General features: G+C 36.9%; 1 protein-coding gene across 1 annotated transcript in view; it reads right to left on the reverse strand.

The window, feature by feature from the left end:
- RBM27 (RNA binding motif protein 27) overlaps positions 1-13180 on the reverse strand; it is a 647841-nt gene that overhangs the window by 515712 nt on the left and 118949 nt on the right. Inside the window, exons 9-10 of the mRNA XM_053719279.1 lie at positions 12485-12619; positions 10287-10436 (exon numbers count right to left, since the gene is read on the reverse strand). Coding sequence (XP_053575254.1) covers positions 10287-10436; positions 12485-12619 — 285 coding nt within the window. The remainder of the gene's footprint in view (positions 1-10286; positions 10437-12484; positions 12620-13180) is intronic.

Consider the following 13180-nt stretch of genomic DNA (forward strand, 5'->3'; position numbering starts at 1 on the left):
ACCAGAAAGTTGATGCAGCCGCAACATCACCCAAAGAAATAGCAGGTCTGAGAAGATGACCTGAATATAAATAGGCCTTCCTTAGATAAGATTCAAGCTTCCTATCTAAAGGATCCTTAAAGGAAGTGCTATCTTCCATAAGAATAGTGGTACGTTTAGCAAGAGTAGAAATAGCCCCATCAACTTTGGGGATCTTTTCCCAAAACTCTATAGATTTTGCTAGTAAAGGATACAATCTCTTAAACCTTGAAGAAGGAATAAAGGAAGTACCTGGCTTATTCCATTCCCTAGAAATCATATCAGAAATAGCCTCAGGAATGGGAAAAACACCTGGGGAAACCACAGGAGGTTTAAAAACAGCATTTAAACGTTTATTAGACTGAACGTCAAGAGGACTGGTTACCTCAATATCCAAAGTAATTAACACTTCTTTTAATAAAGAACGCATATACTCTATTTTAAATAAATAAGTAGATTTGTCAGTGTCAATGTCTGAGGAAGGATCTTCTGTCTCAGATAGATCCTCATCAGAAGTGGATGAATTATTATGTTGTTGGTCATTTGAAATTTGATCAGCTAAATGAGAAGTTTTAAAAGACCTTTTACGTTTATTAGAAGGTGGAAATGCAGACAAAGCCTTCATAATAGAATCAGAAACAAATTCTTTAAAATTTACAGGTATATCATGCACATTAGAAGTTGAAGGAACTGCAACGGGCAATGTACTATTACTGATGAATACACTATCTGAATGTAAAAGTTTATCATGACAACTATTACAAATGACATTCGGTGGAATAATTTCTACAATTTCACAACAAATGCACTTAGCTTTGGTAGAACCGCTGTCAAGCAGCAATGTTCCAGCAGAAACTTCAGAGACAGGATCAGATTGGGACATCTTGCTCAATGTAAGAGAAAAAACAACATATAAAGCAAAATTATCTATTTCCTTAAATGACAGTTTCAGGAATGGGAAAAAAATGCAAAAGCATAGGCCTCTTGATAGAGAAGAAAGCAGGAGGCAAACATCAATGGGGTATTGAAATAATGAAAAAAATTTGGCGGCAAGTATGACGCACAACGTAACGTAAACTTTTTTGGCGCCAAAAAATGACCGGAAATGACACACTTGCGTCACTAATGACGCCGCCGTGTGAAAGATCTCGGCGTCACGTATGACGCCGGAAATAACGAAGTTGTGTCATAAACGTATCTTTTCGCGCCAAAAAAAGTTTGCGCCAAAAATGACACAATAAAGTCTAGCATTTGACGCACCCGCGAGCCTAACACCCGCAATTGCAAAAAAGTAGTCAAATTGAAAAAAAGACTAAACCCCAGGTAAGAAATAAAATTCTTAAAGTGTTTACATTCCCAAATATGAAACTGACAGTCTGCAGAAGGAAATACATGAACCTGACTCATGGCAAATATAAGTACAATACATATATTTAGAACTTTATATAAATGCATAAAGTGCCAAACCATAGCTGAGTGTGTCTTAAGTAATAAAAACATACTTACCAAAAGACACCCATCCACATATAGCAGATAGTCAAACCAGTACTAAAAACATAATTTATGTAAGAACTTACCTGATAAATTAATTTCTTTCATATTAGCAAGAGTCCATGAGCTAGTGACGTATGGGATATACATTCCTACCAGGAGGGGCAAAGTTTCCCAAACCTCAAAATGCCTATAAATACACCCCTCACCACACCCACAATTCAGTTTAACGAATAGCCAAGAAGTGGGGTGATAAGAAAGGAGCGAAAGCATCAAAATAAGGAATTGGAATAATTGTGCATTATACAAAAAAATCATAACCACCATAAAAAAGGGTGGGCCTCATGGACTCTTGCTAATATGAAAGAAATTAATTTATCAGGTAAGTTCTTACATAAATTATGTTTTCTTTCATGTAATTAGCAAGAGTCCATGAGCTAGTGACGTATGGGATAATAAATACCCAAGATGTGGAACTTCCACGGAAGAGTCACTAGAGAGGCAGGGATAAAATAAAGACAGCCAATTCAGCTGAAAAATAATCCACAACCCAAAACAAAAGTTTTAATCTTAATAATGAAAAAAACTGAAATTATAAGAAGAAGAATCAAACTGAAACAGCTGCCTGAAGTACTTTTCTACCAAAAACTGCTTCAGAAGAAGAGAAAACATCAAAATGGTAGAATTTAGTAAAAGTATGCAAAGCAGACCAAGTTGCTGCTTTGCAAATCTGATCAACAGAAGCTTCGTTCCTAAACGCCCAGGAAGTAGAAACTGACCTAGTAGAATGAGCCGTAATCCTTTGAGGCGGAGATTTACCCGACTCTACATAAGCATGATGAATCAAAGACTTTAACCAAGACGCCAAAGAAATGGCGGAGGCCTTCTGACCTTTCCTGGAACCACAAAAGATAACAAATAGACTAGAAGTCTTTCTAAAATCTTTAGTAGCTTCAACATAATATTTTAAAGCTCTTACTACATCCAAAGAATGTAAAGATCTCTCCAGAGAATTCTTAGGATTAGGACACAATGAAGGAACAACAATTTCTCTACTAATGTTGTTAGAATTCACAACCTTAGGCAAAAATTTAAATGAAGTCCGCAACACCGCCTTATCCTGATAAAAAATCAGAAAAGGAGATTCACAAGAAAAAGCAGATAACTCAGAAACTCTTCTAGCAGAAGAGATGGCCAAAAGGAACAGAACTTTCCAAGAAAGTAATTTAATATCCAGAGAATGCATAGGTTCAAACGGAGGAGCTTGTAAAGCCCTCAGAACCAAATTAAGACTCCAAGGAGGAGAGATTGACTTAATGACAGGTTTGATACGAACCAAAGCCTGTACAAAACAATGAATATCAGGAAGATTAGCAATCTTTCTGTGAAAAAGAACAGAAAGAGCAGAGATTTGTCCTTTCAAGGAACTTGCAGACAAACCTTTATCCAAACCATCCTGAAGAAACTGTAAAATTCTAGGAATTCTAAAAGAATGCCAGGAGAATTTATGAGAAGAACACCAAGAAATGTAAGTCTTCCAGACTCGATAATAAATCTTCCTAGACACAGATTTACGAGCCTGTAACATAGTATTAATTACTGAGTCAGAGAAACCTCTATGACTAAGAATCAAGCGTTCAATCTCCATACCTTCAAATTTAATGATTTCAAATCCTGATGGAAAAAAGGGCCTTGAGATAGAAGGTCTGGTCTTAACGGAAGAGTCCAAGGTTGGCAACTGGCTATCCGAATGAGATCCGCATACCAAAACCTTTGAGGCCATGCTGGAGCCACCAGCAGAACAAACGAACGTTCCATTAGAATTTTGGAAATCACTTTTGGAAGAAGAACTAGAGGCGGAAAGATATAGGCAGGATGATAATTCCAAGGAAGCGACAACGCGTCCACTGCCTCCGCCTGAGGATCCCTGGATCTGGACAGATACCTGGGAAGTTTCTTGTTTAGATGAGAGGCCATCAGATCTATTTCTGGAAGTCCCCAGATTTGAACAATCTGAAGAAATACCTCTGGGTGAAGAGACCATTCGCCCGGATGTAACATCTGGTGACTGAGATAATCCGCTTCCTAATTGTCTACACCTGGGATGTGAACCGCAGAGATTAGACAGGAGCTGGATTCCGCCCATACAAGTATCCGAGATACTTCTTTCATAGCTTGAGGACTGTGAGTCCTACCTTGATGATTGACATACTCCACGGTTGTGACATTGTCTGTCTGAAAACAAATGAACGATTCTCTCTTCAGAAGAGGCCAGAACTGAAGAGCTCTGAAAATCACAAGGAGTTCCAAAATGTTGATTGGTAATCTCGCCTCCTGAGATTCCCAAACCCCCTGCGCTGTCAGAGATCCCCATACAGCTCCCCAACCTGACAGACTCGCATCTGTTGAGATCACAGTCCAGGTTGGACGAACAAAAGAAGCCCCTTGGACTAAACGATGGTCATCTATCCACCACGTCAGAGAGTGTCGTACATTGGGATTTAAGGATATTAATTGTGATATCTTTGTATAATCCCTGCACCACTGGTTCAGCATACAAAGCTGAAGAGGTCGCATGTGAAAACGAGCAAAGGGGATCGCGTCCGATGCAGCAGTCATGAGACCTAGAATTTCCATGCACAAAGCTACCGAAGGGAATGATTGAGATTGAAGGTTTCGACAGGCTGAAACCAATCTCAGACGTCTCTTTTCTGTTAGAGACAAGGTTATGGACACTGAATCTATTTGAAAACCCAAAAAGGTTACCCTTGTCTGAGGAATCAACGAACTCTTTGGTAAATTGATCCTCTAACCATGTCTTTGAAGAAACGACACAAGTTGATTTGTATGAGATTCTGCAGAATGTGAAGACTGAGCAAGTACCAAGATATCGTCCAAATAAGGAAATAGCGCAATACCCTGTTCTCTGATGACAGAGAGAAGGGCACCGAGAACCTTTGAAAAGATCCTTGGAGCTGTTGCTAGGCCAAACGGAAGGGCCACAAACTGGTAATGCTTGTCTAGAAAAGAGAATCTCAGAAACTGATAGTGATCTGGATGAATTGGAATATGAAGATATGCATCCTGTAAATCTATTGTGGACATATAATGCCCTTGCTGAACAAAAGGCAGAATAGTCCTTATAGTTACCATTTTGAATGTTGGTATCCTTACATAACGATTCAATATTTTAGATCCAGAACTGGTCTGAAGGAATTCTCCTTCTTTGGTACAATGAATAGATTGGAGTAAAACCCCAGACCCCGTTCCAGAACTGGAACTGGCACAATTACCCCAGCCAACTCTAGATCTGAAACACATTTCAGAAACGCCTGAGCCTTCACTGGATTTATTGGAATGCGAGAGAGAAATAATCTTCTCGCAGGTGGCCTTACCTTGAAACCTATTCTGTACCCTTGTGAAACAATGTTCTGAATCCAAAGACTGTGAATTGAATTGATCCAAATATCTTTGAAAAATCGTAACCTGCCCCCTACCAGCTGTGCTGGAATGAGGGCCGCACCTTCATGTGGACTTGGGAGCTGGCTTTGACTTTCTAAAAGGCTTGGATTTATTCCAGACTGGAGGTTTCCAAACGGAAACCGTTCCTTTAGGGGAAGGGTCAGGCTTCTGTTCCTTATTCTGACGAAAGGAACGAAAACGATTAGCAGCCCTGTATTTACCTTTAGATTTTTTGTCCTGAAGCAAAAAAGTTCCTTTCCCCCCCAGTAACAGTTGAAATAATAGAATCCAACTGAGAACCAAATAATTTATTACCTTGGAGAGAAAGAGAAAGCAAAGTTGACTTGGAAGTCATATCTGCATTCCAAGTTTTAAGCCATAAAGCTCTTCTAGCTAAAATAGCTAGAGACATATACCTGACATCAATTCTAATGATATCAAAGATGGCATCACAAATAAAGTTATTAGCATGTTGAAGAAGTTTAACAATGCTATGAGTATTATGGTCTGACACTTGTTGTGCTAAAGCCTCCAACCAGAAAGTGGAAGCAGCAGCAACATCAGCCAAAGAAATAGCAGGTCTAAGAAGATTACCTGAACATAAATAAGCTCTCCTTAGAAAGGATTCAAGCTTCCTATCTAAAGGATCCTTAAAGGAAGTACTATCCGCCGTAGGAATAGTAGTACGTTTAGCAAGAGTAGAGATAGCCCCATCAACTTTAGGGATTTTGTCCCAAAACGCTAATCTATCAGATGGCACAGGGTACAATTTCTTAAACCTTTGATAAGGAGTAAATGAAGTACCCAGATTATTCCATTCCCTAGAAATTACTTCTGGAAACTTCTGGAATAACTATATCAGGTTTGAAAACCGAATTTAAACGCTTAGTAGATTTAGTATCAAGAGGACTAGACTCCTCCATATCTAATGCGATTAACACTTCTTTAAGTAAAGAACAAATAAATTCCATTTTAAATAAATATGAAGATTTATCAGTGTCAATATCTGAGACAGAATCTTCTGAACCAGATAAATCCTCATCAGAAACAGACAAGTCGGAATGATGACGGTCACTTAAAAATTCATCTGAAATATGAGAAGTTTTAAAAGACCTTTTACGTTTACTGGAAGGAGGAATAACAGACAGAGCCTTCCTAATAGATTTAGAAACAAATTCTTTTACATTAACAGGGACATCCTAAACATTAGATGTTGAAGGAACAACAACAGGTAATGGATTATTACTAATGGAAATACTATCTGCATTAGCAAGTTTATCATGACATTCATCACAAACTACAGCCGGAGGAACAGTTACCACAAGTTTACAACAAATGCACTTAACTTTGGTAGAACCAGCATCAGGCAGCGTCTTCCTAGAAGTAGATTCTGATCCAGGGTCAAGTTGAGACATCTTGCAATATGTAATAGAAAAAACAACATATAAAGCAAAATTATCAAATTCCTTAAATGACAGTTTCAGGAATGGGAAAAAATGCCAATGAAAAAGCCTCTAGCAACCAGAAGCAATGAAAAATGAGACTGAAATAATGTGAAAAAAAGGTGGAGACAAGAATGACGCCCACATTTTTTGGCGCCAAAAATGACGCCCACATTATTGGCGCTAAGTACAACGCCTATATTTTTTGGCGCTAAATATGACGCCACATCCGGTGACGCTGAAAAAAAATAACGCCCACATTTTTGGCGCAAAAAAACGTCTGAACACAAAAAAACGTCAAAAAAATTACGCAACCACGAACAACTTCCGGCGTCAATTAGGGCGCCCGAAATGACAAAATTTTTGCGCCAAAAAAGTCTGCACCAAAAATGACGCAATAAATTGAAGCATTTTCAGCCCCCGCGAGCCTAACAGCCCACAGGGAAAAAAGTCAATTGAAAAAACTTAAGGTAAGAAAAAAATAATCATTCATATGCATTATCCCAAATAATGAAACTGACTGTCTGAAATAAGGAATACTGATTACCCTGAATCATGGTAAATATAAGTTTAAACACATATATTTAGAACTTTATAAATAAAGTGCCCAACCATAGCTTAAGAGTGTCATAATAAAATGAGACTTACTTACCCCAAGACACTCATCTACATATAGTAGATAGCCAAACCAGTACTGAAACGAGAATCAGTAGAGGTAATGGTATATAAGAGTATATCGTCGATCTGAAAAGGGAGGTAGGAGAAGAAATCTCTACGACTGATAACAGAGAACCTATGAAATAGATCCCGTAGGAGACCATGGTATTCAAATAGGCAATACTCTCTTCACATCTCTCTGACATTCACTGCACTCTGAGAGGAAAACCGGGCTCCAGCCTTCTGCTAAGCGCATATCAACGAAGAATCTAGCACAAACTTACTTCACCACCTCCACGGGAGGCAAAGTTTGTAAAACTGAAGTGTGGGTGTGGTGAGGGGTGTATTTATAGGCATTTTGAGGTTTGGGAAACTTTGCCCCTCCTGGTAGGAATGTATATCCCATACGTCACTAGCTCATGGACTCTTGCTAATTACATGAAAGAAACAGTTATTAGTAGAGGTAATGGTACACAGAGTATATCGTCGTTCTGAAAAGGGAGGTAGGAGATGAATCTCTACGACCGATAACAGAGAACCCATGAAATAGACCCCCCATTAGGGAAATCATCGTATTCAATAAGTGATACTCCCTTCACGTCCCTCTGACATTCGCTGTACTATAAGAGGAATCGGGCTTCAACAATGCTGAGAAGCGCATATCAAACGTAGAAATCTTAGCACAAACTTACTTCATCACCTCCATAGGAGGCAAAGTTTGTAAAACTGAATTGTGGGTGTGGTGAGGGGTGTATTTATAGGCATTTTGAGGTTTGGGAAACTTTGCCCCTCCTGGTAGGATTGTATATCCCATATGTCACTAGCTCATGGACTCTTGCCAATTACATGAAAGAAAACTATCCTGCACCCCACTGAGAGTGTAAGTAACAATGTTAATTTTTCATACATTTTATACTCTGCAGCTGGTATTACAATTCATTGAAAATATATTAATGGAAAAAAATTTTTACAGTGTACTGTCCCTTTAAGCCATCCTCCTCCAAAAATTATGGGCGTGACATAGCACTAGGGCTGCAACTAAAGATTATTTTCATAATCGATTAATCAACCGATTATTTTTTCGATTAATCGACTAATCGGATAAAAAATTAATAATTTGTTTCCTATATTTAAAATTAAATCCACATACTGAGTGTTATAAATATAAACTTCCGTCCAAAACGTTACATTAACACAACTGTTGGTCCAGTTTTTTAAGCAGAAGAACAAATTTTTATAATTAAGCAAAACAAACCACAAACTGTTTCAGAAATTGTTTCATTGAAATGCGAAAATGTCAACATGACCACATGCTCCTGGCTGAGGCTGGCTCTCTTTTTTGCAAGCTATTTTGCCTGCAACAGAGAAGAGGCGCTCAGATGGTGTTGAGGTGCATAAGTAGTGTTTTTGCCAATTTCACCAAGGTGGTCTATTTATCTTTGTTAGCTCTCCACCAATGCAAGGGGACTCTTAAAGTAAGCCTGGACTTCATTCTGACATAAAAATATATTGAATATCTATATGCAATGGTAAACAACCAGCTAAAAGGTTAGGGGGAAAAATATCTAGTCCACTCTTAAAATAACAGATATATACTTACAGAGGTTGAATTTGGTACATATTCCAATTAGTTAAAAATATTTTTTAAAAAAAACTAAATATAGAGTATATATAATCAGCAATAGCAAGCGATCTGCTAAAAATTGTGCAAACAGGTAATAGTGACATCAATTCATATAACTCCCATCAATCTAGGGCTAGGTCTAAATAACAAGCTTGGCACTATATCATGCAAAGCATAGTCCCAAATCACCTGATTTAATATAAACAGTCCAAATTATGACTCCTGTTTAATTTCTGGGTTGCACATAAGCCAGGAGTAGTTGTAAACTTATAGTGTCCTGAAAAAGTGAAAATTAATAGGGCTGCAACAACTAATCGGTAAGTTTGATCATAAAAATAGCTGTCAACAAATCTCATTATCAATTAGGTGGTCAGCGATTAGTTGGTCAGTTGCACAGTACCAGCTGCTTTAATCTGATGATCTACTGCAACTAAGATTGTGCAAAAAAAATTGAATTTATTTATTTTTTTAATAGTTTTTCTATCCGATTAATCGGACAATAATCATCCGATTAATCGGATAGAAAAAAAATAAATAAATAAAAATGTTTGCACAATACCATGTGCAGGAGTTCATCGGATTGAAGCAGCTGGTGCTGTGCAATTAACCAACTAATCGCTGACCACCTAATTGATAATGAGATTCTTTGACAACTATTTTTATGATCAATCTTGCCGATTAGTTGTTGCAGCCCTAAAAATTAATGTTTGTAGACATCCTTTAGGCTAAGGACATAACCATAAAATACAATACCATGTGCAGGAGCTCATTGGAGTAAAGCAGCTGGTGCTACGCACAGACCAACTAATTGCAAACCAACTAATCGATTATGAGATTCGTTGACAACTATTTTAATAATCGATTATTATCGATTATGCCGATTAGTTGTTGCAGCTCTACATAGCACATCTTAATTTTAATCCATCCAATCACTTTTCTTTAATTAATGAGCCATTTGCATCATTTCCTTATGCAGACTTGCTTGCACATTCCTTATTTTCTTCACTGCATGCGCATTTTTATACTACCTCTTATGTCATTATACAGTGACAGTCACATGACTTATTTTCTACAAACACTGAGTGCAGCAACTTTGTTACCATAAAAGCCTTAAGCTCAATGTCACAAAATAGATATGCTTGTGCAAATCACTTTCCTTAAACTGGAAGCTTTTTTCACAGGGGAACACCACATGATGCAGGCCCCCTGTAACAATGCCACTACTTATTGCAGGGCCAGATGAGTCCTTTAGAGGTGTGTGCCTAGTCATAACCGAGATCTCCGAGATCCTGTAGTTACACCCCTGTACATGCATGTACTTACAATTTTATAAACAGAAAAATTCAAAATGAGCCATATTTTAGCTAACCTAAACATCTATTTACCAAGTAAGAACAAATTGTGCATTTGCATGGTCCAAATGTGAAAAGATATAGCAGTGTGGAATTGTGGAGCAAAGCCCAAATAAACAGAGAAAGTCTTCCAGTCCTTATACTAGACAAGTTTATATTCACAATCATATTCAAAACAAACTACCAATATTCTGCTGTAAACTGTAATCCACACAATCTCACTGATGGTACATCACCTACCTCTTGGTGTTGTATCCATTTCTCCCGAGGTTAGACCAATCAAATTAGGTCTTTGTGGCTGTGTTCTTGTAAAGAATTGTCGGTATGCCGTCCTACCAGTGTTTGTAAGGCTGGGAGCTTCTGGATTATAGCCATCAGGCTCATATGTTTCTAAAAATAAATATATAAAAAGGAGAAATGACCTTCAGTACTATACCAATATACTATAGGATTACCATTTGAACTTAATGAAATAAGGGGATATTGCGTTAGACCACAGAAAATATAGCAAGCAACTGCATAAAAAAATATTAATTACTGTTTTTAGGAATCAGATCAGTTCCTGCAGATTGTTTCATAATCCATTTACCTCCAGTGAACCAAACAGAGGAACCAGGATTTCCAAATTCTAAAGGGATATTAAACAGTATGAGATTGTGATATAAAATGTTCAATTATGTGAAGGTAGAAAGAAAGAAAAACTTTGCAATATACTTTAATTATTCATTTTGTTCTAATTCCTGTAATTTAACTCTGAAAATTGTTGAATTTCTAAATTCCATGATTTCTATAAAGTAATGGGTGACGTCATGTTTGACCTTAAGTTGAACCCTTATCAGTTCCCCCTGCTGAAGACAATTAGGGACAGATATAAAACTGACAAGAGTCCAAACAAGGCTGTGTGAACTAGTTTTCTACTTATCTTTGTTTGTGTGGAATCCTTTTAGGTTATCCTATGTTCCAAACATGGTGGCGTCCATTACTTTATAGAAACTAAACTTTTATACTTATTTTTTCAATAATAATAATTAAAAAAAAAATATATATAAAAAATAAAAAAAACATTCTAAAGGCTAATCTTTGCTTTGAATACATCATTATGTATTTACTGTTTAACATCCCTTTAAGGCTTCCTATTTATTAATTTTTACATGTATCTATATGCATACGTAAATCCTTACACACTTTCAAGTCTAGATAGCTCAGATATTCATTATTATTTACACAATAGCCTGACCTACATTACAGTTGTAAAAGGATATAGTATGTACCGTCACATCATATTACTATATGTGTACTATAGCTCCACATACACTGGAAGTTTCAGTACTTAAAAAGGGACATAAAAATGTATTCTTTATGATTCAGATAGAAAATAAAATTTTAATCAACTTTCCAATTTGCTTCATTCTCTTGGTATTCTTTGTTGAAGCAACAGCAAAGCACATGGGTGAGCCAATAACACTAGGTATTCTAGTCAAAGAATACCAAGAGAACAAAACAAAAATGAGATATTATAAGTAAATTGGAAAGTTGTTTAAAATTCTAAGCTCTATATAAATCACAAACAAATTTTGGGCTTCCATGCCCATTAAAGTGCTTATTATAGAAAAACTATGTAAACAAAACACTTTGTGTAACTAATTAGATAAGATAAAGAGGTCTGCTCTCACTAAAAGCCCAGATTATTTTATTGGGTTGTGGTTTTAATAAGCAGAAAAAGATTTCCTATACAAAAATAAACCTATAGGAACAATTTCACATACATTTTAAACTCTGCAGCTGGCATAACATGTCCCTGAAAACACATTAAGGGGAAACCAATTTTACAGCACTCTGTTCTTTAAATGCACTTTATGCCTGATACCAGCCTTAGAGCTATGAAGATGCTGAATGGTGTGCCTGCTACACCTGCCAAATACCAATTTGATAATTGGAATGGAGAATATAATGTGGTTCTGCCCCAAGCCATTATCCCCAATGTGGCTCGTGGCCACAGGGAAGAGAGAGAGAATCTGAAGTGGCATTATATAATAAGCAATATAATAAATCATTTCAAATTACATTGAAATGAAACAAGTTGTTAAAACCCTCAATTGTAAAATGGCAACAACAAGCATAGAACTCTAATTTTTACAAAATATAATTTGAAAATACCTAGATTCAATTATATTTTTTCTTATATTTTTATGTGTGTTAGTATGAAGCACTAACCATGAAGCATAGCTAGTTAGTATGCACAATGTAGTTATGTACAAGACACAAACAACTGCAAAGATGTCCATAAATCACCTAGAATATAGTTGGGGCAATACTTGAAATGTAGTATGTGTGAAATTTAGTTATGTTAAGAACCATGTACATAGGGTCTGCTGATTTGAAATGTTACAATGGTTAAGTTTCCAGCAACATATAGATGACCTGGAAGCTATGCTTACGCTCTGAAACGGAGTACAGTAGGTTCTGCGGTAAGGGAGGAGGTAGCCTTCCTCCAACTGGTGTAAGACTTGGCACAGTACTTGTTCCTGGCTGTTCCCGGTTATTAAGCAAGCCTGAATGCGTTAATGGTAACCCTGCATATTTGAAAACAGATACATATAATTCAATTAATCTCTCCTCTGTATTTAAAACCTATAATGCTTATTAAGCAAGAGGAGCTCTGGAAAACTACAATATGTGCTCAGAAAATGTCAGGGCTTTCTACTTTATTAAACTAGAGTTCAGGTGCTTATTATGTACAAGACATGGTCAAATCCATTATATTTGTGCAATCTAAGAGTAGAAACATTTACTGTGATAGTTCTCAGACTGTACCAAAGGTTTAAACAGACCTTTGGTACATTCGGTGTTAGCGTTAAAAGGGACATTCTGATGCAAAAATATTTTCATAACTAACTCTAGCTAACTAGGCATTTAATCCACCCAAATGGGTTAAAAACAAAGGTAAAGTCCTGCCTGGAAGATGTATTGCAGCTTTCAACACAGCTGGTGACTGGTGGGTTGTAAAACTGCCACTCATGATTGGTTCATTGGCTTTTTTCTGTTCAGAGATTCCAACACTTGCCGCTCCTGAGCTTGACATTACATTTATGTTTATGGGGGTTAAACACATTCTTAGCAAAAACAGAATTTAT

Source organism: Bombina bombina, chromosome 6, assembly GCF_027579735.1.
Source record: "Bombina bombina isolate aBomBom1 chromosome 6, aBomBom1.pri, whole genome shotgun sequence".
In the NCBI taxonomy this organism is placed as follows: domain Eukaryota; kingdom Metazoa; phylum Chordata; class Amphibia; order Anura; family Bombinatoridae; genus Bombina; species Bombina bombina.